At 34.7% G+C, this 20,175-nt stretch overlaps 4 protein-coding genes across 7 annotated transcripts; 2 read left to right on the top strand and 2 right to left on the bottom strand.

Annotated features, from left to right (window-relative positions):
• The first annotated feature begins 651 nt into the window (after nucleotides 1-651).
• Nucleotides 652-2,665, top strand: LOC125207516 (E3 ubiquitin-protein ligase RNF170-like). Of its 2 annotated transcripts, XM_048106896.1 has the most exons (5): nucleotides 653-966; nucleotides 1,040-1,227; nucleotides 1,677-1,766; nucleotides 1,838-1,889; nucleotides 2,270-2,665. In XM_048106896.1, the coding sequence occupies exons 1-5, from the start codon at nucleotides 795-797 to the stop codon at nucleotides 2,416-2,418; spliced, it is 651 nt and encodes a 216-aa protein (XP_047962853.1). In that variant the 5' UTR covers nucleotides 653-794; the 3' UTR covers nucleotides 2,419-2,665. The 2 variants fall into 2 exon arrangements, with proteins under 2 accessions (XP_047962854.1, XP_047962853.1); XM_048106897.1 differs by lacking the exon at nucleotides 1,677-1,766 and having other exon boundaries at nucleotides 652-966.
• A 1,224-nt stretch (nucleotides 2,666-3,889) lies between these two features.
• LOC125207649 (E3 ubiquitin-protein ligase RNF170-like) lies at nucleotides 3,890-7,745 on the top strand. 3 transcript variants are annotated; one of them, XM_048107083.1, is made up of 5 exons: nucleotides 3,890-4,226; nucleotides 4,680-4,876; nucleotides 5,316-5,382; nucleotides 6,803-6,854; nucleotides 7,212-7,274. In XM_048107083.1, exons 1-4 carry the CDS (start codon nucleotides 3,998-4,000, stop codon nucleotides 6,838-6,840), a joined length of 531 nt encoding a protein of 176 aa, XP_047963040.1. In that variant the 5' UTR covers nucleotides 3,890-3,997; the 3' UTR covers nucleotides 6,841-6,854; nucleotides 7,212-7,274. The 3 variants fall into 3 exon arrangements, with proteins under 3 accessions (XP_047963040.1, XP_047963039.1, XP_047963038.1); XM_048107081.1 differs by having other exon boundaries at nucleotides 3,894-4,226; nucleotides 5,316-5,414; nucleotides 7,212-7,745; XM_048107082.1 differs by lacking the exon at nucleotides 5,316-5,382 and having other exon boundaries at nucleotides 3,893-4,226; nucleotides 7,212-7,745.
• Nucleotides 7,746-7,936: 191 nt separating this feature from the next.
• Nucleotides 7,937-14,093, bottom strand: LOC125207186 (potassium channel AKT2/3). The gene is made up of 9 exons (XM_048106423.1): nucleotides 13,721-14,093; nucleotides 12,447-12,665; nucleotides 11,044-11,202; nucleotides 10,682-10,739; nucleotides 10,281-10,598; nucleotides 9,137-9,880; nucleotides 8,979-9,054; nucleotides 8,310-8,849; nucleotides 7,937-8,234 (listed from the first exon to the last, which is right to left on the bottom strand). Exons 1-9 carry the CDS (start codon nucleotides 13,921-13,923, stop codon nucleotides 8,113-8,115), a joined length of 2,439 nt encoding a protein of 812 aa, XP_047962380.1. The 5' UTR covers nucleotides 13,924-14,093; the 3' UTR covers nucleotides 7,937-8,112.
• A 1,627-nt stretch (nucleotides 14,094-15,720) lies between these two features.
• LOC125203225 (probable cation transporter HKT6) lies at nucleotides 15,721-17,573 on the bottom strand. The gene is made up of 3 exons (XM_048101536.1): nucleotides 16,492-17,573; nucleotides 16,153-16,383; nucleotides 15,721-16,050 (listed from the first exon to the last, which is right to left on the bottom strand). The coding sequence occupies exons 1-3, from the start codon at nucleotides 17,571-17,573 to the stop codon at nucleotides 15,852-15,854; spliced, it is 1,512 nt and encodes a 503-aa protein (XP_047957493.1). The 3' UTR covers nucleotides 15,721-15,851.
• Between the last annotated feature and the right edge of the window lie 2,602 nt (nucleotides 17,574-20,175).

Genomic DNA, 20,175 nt, shown 5'->3' with positions numbered 1-20,175 from the left:
TAATATAGTGTTTGTTTTCTTATTTGTTTGATAATGTTTAAGATTCTCTCTCAATAATCAATATGTTTCTGGTCAACAATTCAAAATTGTGTAATCGTTAAAAATTCCATTTGGATCGGATTTTTAAAAATTTTGGAGTTTGGATCGAACAGATATTTCAAAATTAGAAGTAATACCAAATCTAAAATATATTTATGTAGTGTATAAAAAAGAGATATGATTATTATAAACTTAACAATGTTAAACAATTCTAATGGAACACGCGTTGAGATAATAGCACGAGATTTGAGTAAAATCCAATTAAAAAATCATCCACCCCTAACACGCAAATGACAAGTTGTGAAGCAGTAATTAATAATCATAAATTTTAAATGAATTAATGAACTTCATTTTACAACTGTACAATAAAATTAGCAAAATTTTAAAAATAATTTAGTTAAAAAAACCCAAAGCGTTGAGATATTTCATAGCACGTGATTTGAGTAAAATCCCCAAAAAAGAGAGAGGTCGATCCTATCCAAACACCGTAATTAATTGGAGAGTAAATAAAGTGGGACCCAGAATCGGACAGCGTGCAACGTGTCGTCACCATTGTTCCATTAGTGGAAATCCTTATGCGGTGAACCGACGCCTTCCAATATCCAACAAACACAAAACATTTTCCACGCCAACAATGAACAATCCCTCCCATTGTTGAAAATTCGTACGAGGGAAGGGATTTCACCCCTCCGCATCTCTTCTTCAACAAAATCATCCAAAAATCTATCTCCCCCGCCTACAATCAAATTTTCGAAATGGAAAACGAAGCAGAGTATCACGACGCTTACGAAGATTTCAGAGATAAACCCAACGAAAACGCAATGATCGCTAAAGATGAGGATTTTGGCGAGGGTGATGATGTGTGCCCCATCTGTTTGGACACCTTCACCATCCCATGCAAATCCAATTGTGGTCACTTGTTTTGCGGCAAGTCATTTCTTTTCAAAGTTTTGGTTTTGAATTGAATTTCGGAGGTGAATCTTTTGGGGTGTTTTTTTAGGGGGTTGCGTTCTGCAATTGTGGATGTATAGATACTCGATTCAGCCCTGCAAATGCCCGTTGTGCTGCTGCAGAATTGTGAATTTGGAGGTGCAAGCATCTGAACAAGCTGATAATGCCGGTCGGGTCACAAAGGAAGTGCAGCACTACAATGGCCTCTACATCCCTGGCCTCTTTGGCTCGCTCCATGTAACAAAAAAACATTTCTTGTTTTTGAGGGTTTGTGTTGTGGAATTTTTTACATACTACTCCCTATGGCTATAACCTTAAACAAAACAGAGTTCCTGTATAATTGTGTGCACTAGAAACAGAGGTTCTATTCCTAAAATGTGCATAAGCCCAGACTTGAAGGTGTGTGTGTGTGTTAACAATGAACCTGTTAAATGTTTATTAGCATTTGACAGATTCCATCTTGTGTGAGAGAGAAACAATCTATTTTGACAGCAAGATATACATGTGCAGATAACTTACTTATAGGGTAGACTTTGAAAGAGTCAATTGGAGATGTTTTTCAAGTACTAGTATTTAGGAATATCTTCCTTAATCTTTCTAACGCATTTGTCATTTTCTGCCTTGCTAATACACTCGTTCTACCCTACATTGCCTAAACCCTGACTTTGGATGAATTATTTTGGCAGACATTACCATTACTAATGGGGAGGATATTCAGAGTTCTAGTGGATCTTGATTATTTGAGAGCCATCTACTACGTACTACGCATCATAGGGGTGCGTATGATTGTGGCTGCATTTTGGTTACGACTTGTCTCGCTCTGTACTGATATTTGTTTCATTTGCAGTTATTTCTGGGATTCATCTATGAACTGCTCGAGTTTGAGTTTTTACCAACTGGTACGACACTTGTCCACAATCTCATCTTCTCTTCATTTTCCTTGACTTGTAAAATTTTATGCATGTCTAGTTTTTGAAAATTGAAACCACTTTTTACTATTAAGATCTAGAATCTAATTTTCATGATTCTACATAAACACTTATTCGGTTTTAGCTCAACTAGGCTTGTAAACATAGAATCTCAATGTTAGAGACGAGCCTTTTGAAATTGAATGATTCTTGAGTAAATATTGAGTCAAGAATCTGACTTGGTTTTATTTTTTGACCGATGTACATTCAACTGCATTTTTTATAAACATTTTAGTGAATAATTGATGCAACAAATTAGTAACAATACTTGTTGGATTTACGACTTAATGTGTGTATGTGGTCTTGGACAGGAGGGTTGGGAATCCATAGAATGTTCGATCTCATCGCTAGCTTGCTCGTTGCTGCTCTTTTTGTGGTAGGTGTGGTTTATAAATGGTCGCTTAAACGTCGTGCCAGACTCTTGGTAGTAGTAGATACTTCGCTCAGGAATGTCACTTGATTTTGCTGTTTATGTCCAACACCATTGTTAAGTGTTGTGCTTAGATAGCATTTGTATCATATATTAACATATAGGTAGATGTTAATTATAACTGAATGTAAAAAAGTCTGAATTTCGTGTATATAGTAGAATGTAGGTTGCTATGCCATTTTGTTACATCCCACATTAAAGTGGAGGACTACCGCATTAAAATGATATGTATATGTCATTTTGATATACAGTATATTAAGAGAGATATTTGTTATTACTACTATTATAATTGTATAGTAAATAATAACAAATAATATTATACATTTTTAATGCACAATATTCTTAAAATCAAGAAAAAGATTATATAAGAAAAATTGAATAGTAAGTAGTATTCTGCAAAGCTGACTACTTTACTTATTTTTAGAAATCTAATCACTATTTTTATCAGACAAAAAATTGAATAAATTTGAAAATTAATGATTCAAATATTTGCCCATGACAAACAAACGACTCTTGTACTATAATTTTAAACTTCAATAATGAGAAGCACCAACTCCAATATTTGGAAAAAAATTATATCCAAATAAAATTAACTCAAAATAAATCGATGTACTGTATTATTTTTAAAATTTGCACATCTCTTATTGATATTTACTTGATTTTAAGTGTGGAAAATTCAAGGTGGGCATATGAACAAAAGTAAATATTAGTAGTAATATCTAATTTATATCACCAATTTTAAAACATAAATAATTTGATTCTTACAAATTTTGTATGTGGGGAAGAGTCCATTACCAAATTTCAGAACTTGTCAATTTGCTATTTCATTTGTCCCAATATTTATGCCTATCTTTTAAGTCGTCCTAAGTATCTAGGCATATTTCTTGGCACATTTTTGGATTATTTTTTATTCACACACTTTTACACCATATTTTAATTCGCCTAAATATTTGTCTCCAAACTTTTTGAGTCATAATATAGGGGCAGTCGAAGTAGTATTATTTAAATCAAAATAGGCATGAAAGGAAATTTTTATAGAAATAGCACTCAATCTTACATCCAATTTTTGAGAAGTGGGTAGTTAAGCTTTTAACCCCCTAAAATGAAAATCGTTATTTATTTTCTAAGCATATTTATCGACAAAGCAAAGATGAAAGTTTTGCATTTAACGCCCAATAATTTTATAAATTTGCTTGTTTCTTTTTTTTAGATATTGTATTTTATTATTTTATTATTAGTACTTCCACGTTCCCCTCATAGTTGAGTGCAGAACTTTTCTGCATGGAGTTTAAGAAATGAATGTTGAATGTGTTAAATAAATAGATAAAAAAGTAAGAAAAAAGAAAAAAAGTGGAGAGAATAAAGTAAAAAGTGAATAAAGTAAAAGAGAGGAAAAAATTACTATATATGGAAATGACTCAACTACGAGGGAACTTCCCGAAATGGAAAAATGACTCAGCTATGAACGGAGGGAGTATAAATTGGGGGCGTGGGCCATGGAAGCTTCGGGATCGTCACGCACAATGTACTTCTGCATTCAATTCTGACCAACGCTCAATTTACACACAATTATTGGAAATCTTGAGCTCTCCGGAAACCGAATTCGACTATGAATCCGATCTCGGAACCTATCACCGGAGAGATAAGCGGCGCGGAGGAGTCTTCCGCCGATGAAAGAGAAACAATTTCAGCTGGCGATGGTGATAGTAATGATGCTTCTACATCCGATGAGCGAGAGAGGAAGTTCATGGAGAACCCTCCCTCTGATGATGTTTGCCCCATTTGCTTCGGCAATTTCGTTGTACCCTGCCGCGCTCCTTGTGGTCACTGGTACTGCGGTGAGTTTTTTTTTATAGTAATTATTGATTTTATAAATTAGGTCTTGTTATTTGCCGAATCATTTTGTTGTTATTGCCTTATTGGTCTTAAATTCTCCATACAAGCCGAAATATCAAACTTTAATGGACGCGGGGTGTGTGTGTGTGGTGTGGTGTTCTGGAAGATTTAAGTTGCAGGATTTTGGTTAGTTAATTTCCTAGATTGGGGAATCAGTGCTGGCTGTCTGTGATATCACAATTTTAGCTTATTATTTTCTGGAATGCTAGTTTGTCATGTAGTTAAACTGGTTTTCTGAAAATTTGGTACTCTTGGAATCAATGTGGTAGTAAAATTAGGATTTACTATGTTGCTAGCCGCATAGACTGGCCTATTTCTTATGAAAAAGAAACCATGTCATGCACTTTTAGTTAATTCTATCGGCGAGCTGTGATATAAATGGTTTCTGTGGACAGGAAGTTGTATTCTGCAGTACTGGAACTTTAGTGCTGCATTGCAGCCATGCAAGTGTCCTATGTGCTCACAGCGCATAACTAAGTTGATACCTGAAGCATCATTGTATCAAAGACGTCAATCAGAAATAAGTAAAGTCTTACGGAGTGTCAGTGACTATAACCGCTTGTTTATGGGAGGAATTTCTGGATTTGTGCTGGTAGGTGCTATGCATTTGTATACATGCTTATAAGATCTGAATATATTCTGCTAAATTGTGGAAATGTCTTAAAGTTCACATGTGATTCTGCAAAAGTATCAGTTTACGCTTGAAAGTAATTTGGATGTTTGATAATTTGTGTGCTTATATTTCTTCTCATTTGGTATTTGAAATTTTATCTGATTCTGCATAAATAATTCAAGAATTAGAAAGCAACTTTTGACCATGTGAACTGATTAATTGTAAATTGGTAAACACGAGCTGAATAGATTGTATGTTCATCTGATGAGAAGGTTACATGGGTGCATTAGGCAAGTAATCTAGTAGTACTACATAACTTGCTACCCTTGTGCGTATTATTTTATTTTAATATTTGTACCATGCAAATTCACGTCAACATTTTTTTTCCTTTCCCCTTTCTATTCCTTTGTTTTGGCAGAAATTTCTTGCTATTCCATTGTATATAAAGAGAACGTTCCGAGAAATGCTGAATCCTGACAGACCTGGTATTTATCTCCATGAAATGCGGATTATTGCAGTGAGTTCTCGTAACTGTTACTGAAAATTTAGAGGGAACTTGTATTTACCTTCCTTTAACCCCCTTGTATGAGTGGACATTTCTTCTACAAGACAAATGTTTTTGGTGGTTAACCTACCACTCAAAAGTTAAGGTGTCAAATATTGTATAGGAGCTTTCAGATACTATGGAGAAGCATGGGAAATCTCCTTTTATCACTCAACATGGGATCATATATAAATACACTTCTTTTTTAAAACATGAAGTTATACATTGAAGCTAGGGTCAACTGATACCGATTGGTGAAACTGATACCCTGAGATCATGTTTTTCTTAAATTCTCTCTGAAGTAACTTTCTGTCGGCTGTGAAGTCTCTTGAATAAGTTGGACGAAGATATATTCATGATGTTTTGTCACTTGAAGGCCTGTGGATTTTAAGATTTAATGGTCCTTACCTTAGCCAAGGGGGTTTTAGTTTGTGACTTTGTGTACATCTTAAACTTCTAATATCATGGACAAATGAGTAGTTTAGAACATCTTAAACTTCTCCAGTTATCATTGTTATGCTGGTTCCCAACTATATATGTCAAAGATTCAGGAAGTGTGATTGGGTTGAACATCTTCTCTGGTTCATGGGTCTCTGGTATTTTTCCGATGCAAGATAAACTTTTGCCTCTTTGGCTATGTTAAGTGGAAGCAATTAGACAATGAGGGATCATTGTTATCCAATACTATCACATATTTTGAGGTTATATGGCAAAGGGAGAAGTCACGGGGTACCTTTTGTTGGAAAGGAAAAGAAAAACAATTCAAAGTCCTTTATGTAAAAATAAAAGTAGTCTATTATCTGGGACAACAAGAAAGGGAACTTGTCTAAATAATTGTGATGAAGTAATAATTGTCGTTTGTAACCTTAATTTTTTTTGTGAAAATTTGACCATTGTGTGTTTCAGATTTCTTGTATCAAATATACCTGTTTTTTTTTTCTTGTACTGCATCTTTCCTCGTTTGTGTTTGCGCGTGTGATTCTGCTATTTCACGGAAGAAGTAATAATTGTAGTATAACAATTCTGGTTGAAGAAAAGACTTAATTGCAGCCTCTAAAACCATTTGAGATAAAAAATCGATGAACAAAAAGCTACAGGAGCCTAACCGTATGTCAGATGCAGTAAGCCAATAAATAGTACCTAATCTCTTGGCCAGCCAATAGCTAGCCCATTGTGTGAAGCCTACAGAGAGAAAATTCATATTATAAACACACCACAATCTAAATATAACTTACTGTCAATCTAATGTGTTCTAGCTCAGCTATGCAATGATATATATGGCTGTATATCTGGGTTGCATTTGTGGGGTCGGGGTGCAAATTTCATTATTCTGTTTGCTGATTTATGATATATGGTTGCAGATGTTCCTTGGACTCATCTACTCATTCGCTCCCTTTGATTTTCTGCGAATAGGTATTTCAATCTCATTTCCTTTTTAACTATAGTTGGGGTCGGTTACAGAAATTCATGTTTTGAGGTTTGCACGTCTACCCATTTGTTCAATATGAAAATATAGACAAAATAGAGAATACAGATTACAGGGTTATCTGTCAACTGTGAATTCTAAAGGGTACTATTGTAGTTTGCACTTGCCAAACAGTGATTAATTGCGGAAAGGAGTGTACTGTGGCGTGATCATGATAGTATAGTATATTCTCAAAGTCACAAAGTTGTCCTTTATACTTGCTTAATGCTTTCTGTACTCAAACTACAAAATAAATTAAATGCTTTCTGTTCTCTTTTAGATTTAAAATTACTTATTTTGTACAGGTCGTGGGAACATAATAGATTTGTTTGATTACTCTGCTTTTGCTCTCTCATTCATCTTGTATCTGGTTGGTCTGTACCTCCGTTGGAAGCGCGAAAGGAACATTAGAGGGTTGGTTGAAATGCCGGAAGCGCATGATTGAGACTTGAGAATCACTGTAATGCCAACATCTAGCCATCTTTTCAACGTTTTGAGCTTGTAGATAGAGCCGGATGTCTTCACAACTTGGCATGTATGTTTGCGATGTGGTCCATGATGTGCTCATTGTCCCTGAGCTATGGTTGCATGTTTCGTGTAGTTGTACTGCTGTGTTTATATCACTTGTACATAAAATTAGAAAATTAGGTCTCCGTTTAACTGCAAGTTGTCTATGCGTTCGGATCGCTATGTAGAAATTTGTGTATGGGATCTGCTTGTTGAAGTTGTAAGTTTTAGGTAGAGAATATAAAGAGACAACATGGCTCTACTTGTAGTACTTGAGAAACTTTCAAATGTTTGCTCACTTTCAAAGTGTAATAAGATTTGTATTCAGGTTACATTTGGACTAAATTCTCTTGGGGTTACATATGCACGTTTGTAAGCTACCATTATTCATTCCAGTAGTTTGAACATATACAAAATATTTTCAAATAGTGATTGATTTTAGAAGCATGAGATAACATTCATTGATATTTGATGTGTGTTAAATTTCGCAAGTGACAAAATTTACTTGCAGTACTCCATTAAATGTGTACAAAAGTGTGTATATATATATGTAAGCCGATTTTGTTACAGAAAAGAAGTAGCAAATTTTGTGACAAAGCCCTGGGGATCACTAAAATTATGCCACTAGCCACACTACTAAACAATTTGCTGTAGTGGTGCTACTAAAATTATGCAGACTGTTACATAACATATATAACACTAACTCTCAGTCTCAACTATAAACAGTTTATCATTATCTCTTATCACTTGAATGGAATCAATTTCAGCACCTTCCTCATTAGTCACCAATGCATTTGTAGCATCAAACCCAAACTTCTGACCTGAACTCAAACAAGTAATTAAGTCACAATTGGTAGATAACAATAAGAGTAGATTTTTCTTGGAGTTAAAAATACCTGCAATGGTCTTGAGCGCATCTAATGTACTTGGCATTCTCACCAATTTACCAGGATGATTAGTAGTGCTCCGATTGGCCGGATGGCCTCGGTAGATGCTAACCCTCAAAGGGAGTACCAACCTTTCCTCATCTTTATTTTTCTTGTGGCTATCATCTTCTCCGGTGGTATCAGACATAACTATGCAGTGCCCTATCTCCCTCTTCTGCAGCATATCGCTCAAATTTACCGATGGAATCATATTCATGATGGTTTCATCGACTTGGGACCCGTTCATCACTAGAAGCTGCACTATGTCTAAATGTTTCTCTGTCGTCGCCACTTGGATAGCAGTTTGCCCATGCACATCCTTTGAGTCAACGTATAACCCGTGTTTCAGCAGCTCCTTCATCACTCCCACGTCGTTTCGTTTGGCTGCTGTGCAGAGGAGATCGCCGGCTATGAATGGATCAGAGATGGAAGCCCAGTGGTAGAGGATCTTGAATATTGAATGATGCTTTGCTGCAATAGATTCCCATAGCGCTGTGTTTCCTTCCAAATCTGTCACATTTATTCCTCAAACTTAACATAGTATCATGATCATTTATCAACATAAAGGGTTAATTTATCATGCATTTTGCAGAAGGTACTCAACTTACATTTCATATTAAAAAAACATCAAAATGTTACCTCTTAGGTGTAAGCTGCAAGCATGTTTGAGGAGAACAACTACACATTCTTCGTGGCCTTTCGATGCCGCTATATGCTGAGATGTTTAGGAATCGTTAGGCCAACAAACACACAAAATATGTAGATAAAAGGCATGAAAAATTTTAGACAGAATGTACCAATGGAGTCTTCCCTTTAGAATCTCCAACATCAGGGTCAAGACCGGCCTTCAGAAGCTCATTAAGAAACGCAGCATTTCCCGTTCCTGCCACAGTCACCAAATTGATCGACATGTTCACATCACCATCCACCTCTTCATCCATGAACAAATCCCCCAACCGCAAATCCTTAAGCTTCTTGTGATGCTGAAGGAAGTTCTTGAGCATGATGACATTATCCTCCTGTCTCGTCTTCATTGCTTCAACCAGAGACGAAGTTTTGAGCCTCAGCAGCTGCGAGAGCGTCTTGGTACGATAGGTGAAGCTCTGAGGCGTTGAGCAGAAGGCTCCGACTTCACCAAACATGCCACCCGAACTGAACTCCCAAACGACGTTTTCTTTCTCCATTTCGCAGTCAATCATCTCTACTTCCCCGGACACGATAATGTAGACGTCGTCAGGAGCCTCCTTCTGTATTATAACATCCTCTCGCGGTGGGATGTACTCTGCTTTCATGTCTGCTACCAGAAGCATGAGGATTTCTGTGGATACACCCTTGAAGAGATAGACGCCTTGCACGGTTGGTAAGAAGAGGTGGTGTTGGATGCTTTTGCATAAGGTTTTGGGGAGCTGTTGTATGAGTTGGTTCTGGTTCAAGCTCTCGGCTTTGAATCTGAGGCACATGTAAGCCAGAATCTGGTCTTTCAACCGAGGAGGCAGACGATTCCGCATCACAAAACTTGATGCGGCTTCGATGCTACTTCTCTGCACAAATGAATCGAATATTGGTAACTTGCGTGCAATGTTGTGTGTCGTGCATGTGTCTTTTATTGTGCGCGTGTGTTGTGTATGTGCAATGTTGTGTGTCATGTGTGTTTTATGTGCATGCAATGTTGTGTGTCGTTGATGCGTCTCTGCACAAACAAATCCAATATTGGTAACTTGCGTGCGATGTTGTGTGTCGTGCGTGTGTTTTCTGTGTATGTGCAGTGTGTGTGCAATGTCGTTGCATTGTGTGCACGGTGTCTGTTTGGGATGGACTTGATTTCACTATTAAATTTCAAATATTTACTTAATTGTGAGGATTTTGAATTGAAATTCAATTTCAAATCCAAACCTTCAATTCCATGATACCAAACGCACCCAAATGAAACAGAGGACTTACGAATTCCATGGTTCGACGGGTGCCCTCGACGACCAAGTTGGTCATGTTGCCAATGATGTAAGCAGTGAGGCCTAGGTTGAAGAGCATGTAACATATGATGAAAGCCATCTCTAAGGTGTTCTGAGCGTGGATGTCGCCATAGCCAACGGTGGTCATTGTGGTGGTCGACCAGTACAAGGCCGAGATGTATCGAATCCAGAGGCTCGTCTCTTTGAAGTTCGGTATAGCTGACCCGATCCACGTGTTGCCTTCGTCTGGATACTGCACAGCCAGCAAGTATGCCAAGCATGCCGCAAAATGTGCTTGCAACAATGTCACCTGATTCAATCATTCATTTCTACCTTTTAATTTACATGTTCAGTTTACACATGCATGTCAATTTCGTAATTTTCTTTACTTACGAACAGGAGTCTCGCACATCGAACCCAAAAATAGCTAAACCTGATGTCTTTTTCGATCCTACACGTGACAATCAAAAAGAAAAATATTAAAAATAAGTACATTAAAACTGGCAAACCGATGGCCTCAGTTCAAAAATTAGAACCGTGAATTTCTTTGCCAGGCCGATTATGGTTCCAATTTTTGCAAAACTGAAGAAGCGATTTGTAAAAGTTAGAAATTAATAGTTCATTATTTAACATATTTAGTGTTGATATAGTTTATTTAAATAGACTAACATGTTGTGGTCCGTATGTGCGGACAGGAGACCACCTCTATCGAATTGTTTTGTATGAAGAGTAAGGCGATGGTAGTAAATAACTACCTGGTAAAGAAACACTTGACACGACGGAGACGCCAAAATCTGAGCATGCCGAGGACGGAGTAGGAGACGCCGCCGTGATGTTTGCCGGTAACAATGAATGCTATAGTCTCGAATGGTATGGTTGAAGCCACATCCATTATAAACCATGTTGATAGGTACCTGCATTTTATACTCTATGTTTGTTACTCCTCTCAAACTGCATTATCTTATCCTCTAATTTTTTTTTTCTCTTAAAATTGCATTTCTTATTAATTTCGATGTTTTTCATTATCAAGTTTTTATTTAATACTAATATTTATTTTATATTTAATTTTAACTTACATTTAGTAATTACTAAAAGTTGAAGTATATACATGAAAATAAACAATAACAATCCACTATTAACTCTACACTGAATTGAACTGTTTAGAATTATCAATTGACCCCCACCCCACTTGGGAATTGTGGGATCGCATTCTTGACACCTACCTCAATGTGGAAACTTCTACAGTACTACTATCTAAAGTGAATATGTAAAGCATATATATATATATGTATTAATTAACCTAATTACCATAATTATAAAGAGATGGCATTGGCTGAAAAATGAATATGTATAATTAATGATGATTCTGTGTCTTTTCTTTCGTTTTCTCTTGGAAACAATGTTTATTCTTTGTTGGACTATTTCCATTGAGATTGTTTTTACCACTTTTTCTAAGTATTCTTCCTGGTTATTCTAATTACCCTAGTATGATGGGATGGTGCACTCATTATTGCATGAGAATATTTCACCTGCTTAGTAAACACTTAAAAACATATTCTTTAGAAAAGTAGCAATAAAGTTTCATTTTCGAATTTTTGGATTTGAGTAATTAAATATTACAATTATTAAAAGCATATTCTTTATAATTCTAATAGCTTCATTGCTGGATTCGAATATATTCTTCATAATAAGTTCTAAACATTAAAAATAATTTGATTATATTCTCCAAGTTCTAAAGTCTAAACATAAAAACTAATTATTGTCACGTGGTACTATATATTTTTAACACTAAGAATCTCTATAAGATTATGTACTCCCCCCATTAATTCCATCATTAAATACCTAATGTTATATTTTAGGATGTTCATCATTAAATATCTCATTTCATTTTTACTATTTTAGTAAATGGATTCAATGTTTCATCAACTCATTTCACACATATTTTTTATAAAACAATAAAAAATACTAGTACTAGGACTTATATTCCAAACTTTTTCTACTTGTGTTAGGTGAATGAGAGATTTAATCTATATATTATAACAGTAATATTAGGTAAAGTAATTAAAGCTAATTACATGATGCGATATGATGGATGATGGGAAATAAAGAAAGCCCAATGAAGAAAAAAAGGTAAGAAGAAAAGAAGGGATGAACTGACCTTTTGGCAATCTTTTTACGATCAAGAACCAATAATTGAGTGGTGGAATCCATATAAGCAACAAAAAAAGTGAGGATAATATCGATGGCAAAAAAGATGTCGACGATGTTATCAGCTATGTATAATGGTGGGCTTGGTTTTGAGTTAAGAAATGCTATCTCATAAGGGCACACCCACGCCGAGTACACAACCAATACCACCATCACTGTCTCCCAACACCTGCACCACCAACCATCACCATTAATTTCAATCTCTTTATTCCAATTTTAATTAGCAAGGATGTGTTCAAATATTTTAGTGATGCAAACGTACGTTCAGTCAATCGCAATTGTAGAAAATAGAGAAGAAAAAGGAGGAGAAAGAATACTTTTGTTACGTGACAATATGTCTGAACTACTGAACTTTTATTCACGTGAGTTCAATTCACCCGTTTCACATACTGTTACATTTTTAGAAGTCTTATTTATTTGACTAATGATGACATAGTACTTCTCATTTTAGGTATATTTTAATTTAGGCCCCTACCTAATTAATCCATAATTGCATGGTATGTGGTGGATATAAACTCGCTTCTAATACACCCAACTTATCTATTATATATCCAAAAATATAAATTCAAAAAGGGAATGGTTCCTTTAGAAATTTGTTAAACTGAGAATACTCTGAACTAAAAATCATAATTTGTTGATACATTAATATTATGGACAACACAAAACATATTTGTTTATAATATTTAGTCAGAAATTGATATTCATAAATCAAAAATTAATATTGAATGGATAATATGATGTTAACTGATATTCATGTATTAGTTATATATTTTAATAAGAGTTCTTAAATAAACCATCTCCTATAATTAAGACTTACATTATTATTGTATGTGTATATGTGTAAATATGCATAGCAGCATAGATCTGCATTGCATTGCCCATACCTTTAACATTTAAATGCTTGTCTCACCCTTCTCATATTAGCCCCAATACACATGCACATGCACCAATAACTAATAACTTCATAACCCAACAGTCATGTCAATTTCTAGTACATGTAATATTGACAACACAGCGGTACGATACAAGATTTTTTTCATCGACTCGGGTCTGCTCTGTGTTATCGTATTAAATTTGGACCCACCATTCCCATAAAAAAAAAAAAAAAAAAAAAACTTACTACAAGTTACAAGGACTAACCAACTTATATAGTAATTTAGGACAAACATGACTTTAACAATATATGCAAGAAAAGTGTTTATGGAAAGAGAAGAGATGTCTAACCGATATCTTGTATCCATTGGAGAGATGATTCTTCCATGAGGAACATTGGAGCTACTGTAACCTGAAACACCAAGTGGTGGAACTACAATCTTTGATAGATTCTTGAAACTTAGTTCCTCAGATGTTGGGCTCATTTCTTCTTCCTCTTCCCTTTTCTTGCCTGAATTAGACTTGTGACTGCAGCAACCCAATTTCACATCCATTTTTTGCACTATAAATCTACTTGGCTACCCCAAATCAAAACCAAATTTATAAGAAACCACCCTCTCTCTCAAAGAAACAAATACATGTTGAAAGCATATAGGAAAGAAGGAAGTGGAAGGGAAGAACTCATTATATATATAAATGATAAATGATTTAGTGTATGAGTGGTAGATATGGTATGATGTTAGTATGGGTGAAGAGACAAAATATTAAATGATGAAATGGTGCTTTCAAAATAGTGCAATAGGTGGGTCACACTGCGATTGATTGATTTTGTATCCGATAAGGTCTTTTATAATGCATAAATTTAATTTTTTTTATTTATAATTTTTAAAAAAGTTTTGGATCTTTAGTCTATTCTCTAAGAATGGACTGAGGCCCCTACCTACTTTTGTCCCATACACAAGTAAATTAGAGTAAATTACTTTACTTTACTATACTTTCTTTTTTTTGTTGTTTTTATGATTTTTTTTTTGTTCTAATTTTTCTGGTCTAATTTGAATTGCTTGTTGTTGTAGTAGGGTTTTAATTGTGACAAAAACTTGTGCCTTATTAAAAAGGAAACAAAAGAAAGCTAAGAGAGAGATCCGTGTTTGACTACTCAAGGATATGATACGTATTTTATAAAGATGGGTATAATATCAAGATTCTCTTTTTAATGTATTTTGTTGTGATTAAAAATGCACTTTTTATGGCTTGCTCAAAACAAGTCTTGGAATGATGCTAATAATGGCACCGGATGCCAACAATTTGGTGGATATTCGAATTAGTTTTTTTTTCTTTTCTTATGGTAAGGATTCGACCACAGAAACTATAGTAAAATTTAGGTTGTAGCATATCGTATGCAGAGGTGTTTTAGACTTTTAGCCTGTATCATCCTTGGCCATATTTTTCTGGTTTATAAATAAAGGACAAATTCCCAAAACAATATTCAAATCCTAGTCGATCTTGTAACTTTAAAAAATGATCAATTAAATTATAACTTTGACATTTTTCTCAATTATCCCATAATGAAATAGTCATGTTGCGTATCTAAAGTTATTGAGGTAACGCATACAATACATGTGTAAAACTTAATGACATGACTGGCTAATGATATTATATGTAACTGGTTAAGTAGTTGAACATTTTGTTTACATAGTGATTTTCATTTGTCTTGCAAATCTCATATTATAAATATTTAGAAAAATGTCAAAATTATATATAAACTGTCATTTTTTTAATTAAAATTGCAAAATTAACCAAAATTTTTGACCAAATTTGGTTATAAAACTATTCATAATGCAAATGATATCAAACAATGTGATAGAAATTATATTGGCATGCCCAACCCAACGACGACAAGGCCCAAAAACTTGTTGCACGGAGAGGCAACTGATTATATTAACAAAGAACTTGTGTACATGTACAGAAATATTATACGTACTGCATATATTTAGGCATATTATTTTACTTTTCACTCAAATGAAAACTACTTTCAAAAGTTTGCCATATAAATTAGTAATCTGATTACAAATTGGATGATTATACATAATATATCTCTACATGTATATAAGTCCAATTTTTTTCTACAGTATTCTGTCGGTATTAGTCTGGAGTATATATTTAACCAATTACACGATTTCTAATATCCCTCCGTCCTACAACAGAAGTCTATTTTTATCATTTTAGTCTGTCTCTCAATAAGAGTCATCTTTCACTTTTACTATAAATGGAAGTACGTCTCACATACAATTAACTTATTTCATTCACATAATTTTATTACTATAAAACTAATATAATAATGAGACTGATCATATTTCACTAACTATCTCCACCATTTTTCTTCACATTTTTTAAATCCCGTGTTAAGTCAACTATGGACTCCTATTTCGGGACGAAAGGGAGTACAATTTTTTTTATATTGAGAATGAAAATGGTGGTGGAGTTATAAGAGCTTCCACGCTTGGCCGCCCTTGATGTTGAACTTTTTCAATCTACCAAATAACATGACTACTATGAGTATTAATTTGCCTTCATCACTCCATTTTCCGGCAAGTCCATACCATTTTCCGATACATTTTGGATCCCTTCTTACCTGCCGATCGCAGCTGAAACCGGTTGTCAATCCCACATTTCCATAAGCACTGCAATATATTGTTATTTATCACAAATTATAATTACATAAAAAATTACTTCCACACTCAATATGAAACGAACTAATAGAGAAATGTTGCATTGTTTATCACCTTATCACTTCAAATGCTATATTCAATACGCTGAAGTTGATAGGATCATCTTTTAGGCTCTTCCTCTCCGTAATGCAAATCATAACGATGAATATAGCAAGATAAGAAATTTGTGAAAAGGTGAAGTTCTTTGCTATTATGTTTTTTCTTTTTTCCTCTTTTCCTTCTAGCATTGGTTGGCCTTGTTCATCACTTTTGATAGGTACAAATGATGTATATGGAGGAAGATACCTGTCAAAATACAAATACAAATACTAATTAACTCATGATGGGATCGAGCATTAACCACTCTACCACCAGGCCAACTCAGACACGAGAGTCAGAGAGAGAGAGACTAACATCATGAGCATGAAAAACACCAATATGGCCGGGGCGATGGTTGAGAGGTCAACAATATTCTCACCGGAATGCCTAACGTTGGCGCATTGGAAAAAGATTCCAACAACTCTCCGGTAACTATTCATGCCATCTAATCCCACATTATACCATTCCATAGAAGAAAACAATATGGAAGCAATCAAAAGAAACCCTAACACTGTCGTTAAAAGCAGCATCGACTCTAGCTGAGGAAGCAAGTGTGGGAATCCGACCTCCCTCGTATTCTTGAGCAAATACTCAGCCTCATTCCTTTTCAACCTCTTCCCCAACAACCATATCATCGCCCTCAAAGCCAACGGAAACAATGTGTTTCCAAGAAGGATTTGAGGAAGAAGGATGAGAAGAAGACCAGTGTTTTTACTAAAAACAATCATGTTCTCATTTGTAGGAATGAAGCCACAGTTAGCAAAGGTCGAAACCACAGTAAAAACCGAAAAAACCGAAGTTTTAATCCCCTTGCTCTTTAACACACTCTCCGCACCCGAAACAAGAGACAAATACATTAACACAGATGCAACGCCGATCATTTGCACAACCACAACATACCCCAACACTAAAACTGCCAAGAATTTTATCGAATCGAATTTGAGAAATGAATGATCATGATCAGCTGTCAACGCAATAGGTGGGGATTCCACAGACTCAACCCTTCCCTCGAAAAAGGGTTTGGGAGTGAAGTGGAGACGGAGGAGTGAGGTGAAGATCTCGCCGCCTAGGAACATCAACACGGTCATCACTATCAGGTGTTGGCCGGAGAAAACCTCCATTTCCACCGTCATCATGCTGGAGACGGTGGCTGCCGACACGGATGTGAAGAGCAAGTCGATGTTCCTAGGCGTGGGCGAAGGGAGCCGAGGCTTCCATGCCTTGAGCATGACGAACCCGAATAGGGAAATGAAGAGCAAGTAGAAGAGAGACATGAAAAAGGGGTTGGATTTCATGACAAGAATGTGGTAGGCGCGAAAGAGGAGAAGCTTGGTTACTTTCCATGAACTAATGCAAAGGGTTTTTATTTTCTTTGTGTAGTAAGAAAAGTGATCCATTGTTTTTTGTGGGGTGAATTGGTTTTGCTCATTGAGGTACTATATATAGAGGAGTGTAATACACTTATAAAATAATGACAAAAGAGTCAACCTTAACAAGGTCATTTTAGTATTGTCAACCTTAAAATTATGAGGCAATCAATACTTATAATATTAACTAAATTTTGAAATAATATGGATAATGAAATATATCCTTGTGATTGTTTAGTGGATGAGATTAATAAGATTGATATGATTGAAAATGATTAAATACTCAATCAAACTTGGGATGAATATCAACCTTTGGATGATTAATGGAGTTATGGAGGAGGAGTTATCAATCACAACTGGAATCATGCAAAAAAAAAAAATTAATTAAGTTGGATTGTTAATTTTATTAGTTACTGGTTTATTAACTAAACGAAAGGCTATGTTACAATATTAAGTATTAACAAGTATATAAGAAATACATTTAAATTGAAGAGAAATGTTGTAAGGAAATTGTTTTTGACAAATATATAAGAAATACATTTAAATTGAAGAGAAAGGTTGTAAGGAAATTGTTTCGATACTCCCTCCGTCCACTAAAAATAGACTCATTTGCCATTTTGGGGTGTCCACAAAAAATAGTCTCATTTCTAATAATGGAAAATTTCTCTCTCATACTTTTCCCACTTTTTCTTCCATGTCATACTTTACTCACGTTTTCTCTCTATCTCTCTTACTTTACCTACTTTTTCTTCTTCCCTTTCTTATTTTACTAATTTCTCATTAAAACCAGTGTCGTTCACAAATGGCACTATTTTTTTTGGATAGAGGGAGTATTATTTACTGTTGTAAGGAATATTTTTTTATAAAAGTATGAATTTAATCGAATTACTTCTAAGTCCAAGGAATGAAATCTGGACAACCGTAAACGACTGCAACCCTTGAGCACTATAGAACACTACACTATTTGAAATTCTGTGCATTTTAGTATCGGGTGTAAACTCATCCCTGGTCGACGGACAATATAAATTGAAAATACCTTATATAAGTGTTTCCAACTAATTTTTTAAAAATGATCCAAAAATAAATCTGTTGGATTGCTCCCGAGCAAATAATATTAAATTAATATGAATGTTGGATGTGCAGTCGATGATTCTAACAAGTAGTATCGGAGACCCCTACTTTGGACCGCGCTGCCCAATTTTCCAAGACTCAAACTTCGTATTTCTTGTCTAGTTTTTTGTACGAACTAGAAATAAACTTTTCTTAGATTTCCAAGGCCGCTCAAAAACATAGCATATTATACAATCGAATTATGAGCTTAATTATTTTATTGGAACGTCAAGTTCAGTTCACCTCTTCACGAGATTACTAAATCGCAATAATGCAGTCAGATCCTAGAAAAATGAGTGACTCAAATATTTTTCTATGAAAAGAAATTGAAACAAATTAGAGTGACACTAGAATGGACATTAGATTTTGAATTAGATTTAACTAAGCCATAATTAACTACTAGTAGTATAATTTAATGTTACAAGATTCATTATAATTAGTGTTATTTGCAACTTAAATAAATCAAGCGCAGAAGTTTGTACCGCCAATAGGAGAAATTTTTGAATGCATGTGAGAATTTTGTTTAATAAAGTGAATATTCAATTAAATTGTTGACTAAGTTAGATTACTAATGCGCAATATTGCATTAAAATGATGTAGCAACAATGAGTGGCTAAACAGCGCCTTTCACGCCAGAATAAATGCGGTATAGGAATCAGTTTAAATTATGGAGATGAGCCATGGCATATTTTAATAAACCATTCCTCAACTCAAAATCAATTTAATAATCCATAATTGAATTGCAACCATCCACGATGTTGTATGGGAACTATATACAATAAGTATTATATAGCCATCCATGTCGATATAGACAAGAATATTTTTTTCAGTTGCATTATTGATTATTAAATTTAACTTAGGAATTATGTAGATGAAGAGGTCGGCATCTGTCGGGTCGGATCGGATAACCTCTGCGATTTTACTTGCATATCCGACCTCAGATAACATAATAAAAGCTACCCGATCTTGACTAGTATAAGAAACCGAGTACGCCAAAAACTCGTGTTTAGGTACCCGAACTAAGTATTATAATATAGTTTGAAAGACTATATCTGGTGACTGAATATATATTATATCAGATTTACGAAATTAAATATATAACTTAATTCTAGATGGATAATTTTATATGATAATTAGTTATCATAATCTAACGATCTCTCTAAGTGTCATATGTCTTGCACTAATTATCCACTCATCAATAATAAAATGAACAAATCCGTGTTGAAGGCGTGTAGGAAAAAAGCATATTCAAAGAAAAATAAATCTTGCACAGGTGTTAGACATACAATGACTTTGGCCATCTTTTTCTATCATTTCCAAATCAATCATTTGGGAGTATAGTATGGAGATAATATTAAAATATTTATTTCTTTAAAACAAACAAGTGCTATAAGGGCGGGTTGGCCCGGGGGAGGCGAACTTAATTAAGTACGGATTCATAAACATATGTACGTAAGTATATATACCTTTTCAATTTTTTTTCTATGCTTTGTTTAAAAATTTTTAAATTAGTTGGCAATAT

The sequence above is a fragment of the Salvia hispanica genome, chromosome 2 (assembly GCF_023119035.1).
Source record: "Salvia hispanica cultivar TCC Black 2014 chromosome 2, UniMelb_Shisp_WGS_1.0, whole genome shotgun sequence".
NCBI classification, from domain to species: Eukaryota; Viridiplantae; Streptophyta; class Magnoliopsida; order Lamiales; family Lamiaceae; genus Salvia; species Salvia hispanica.
The sequence above is the reverse complement of the archived record's forward strand: the minus strand, read 5'-3'. Positions and strand labels throughout refer to the sequence as shown.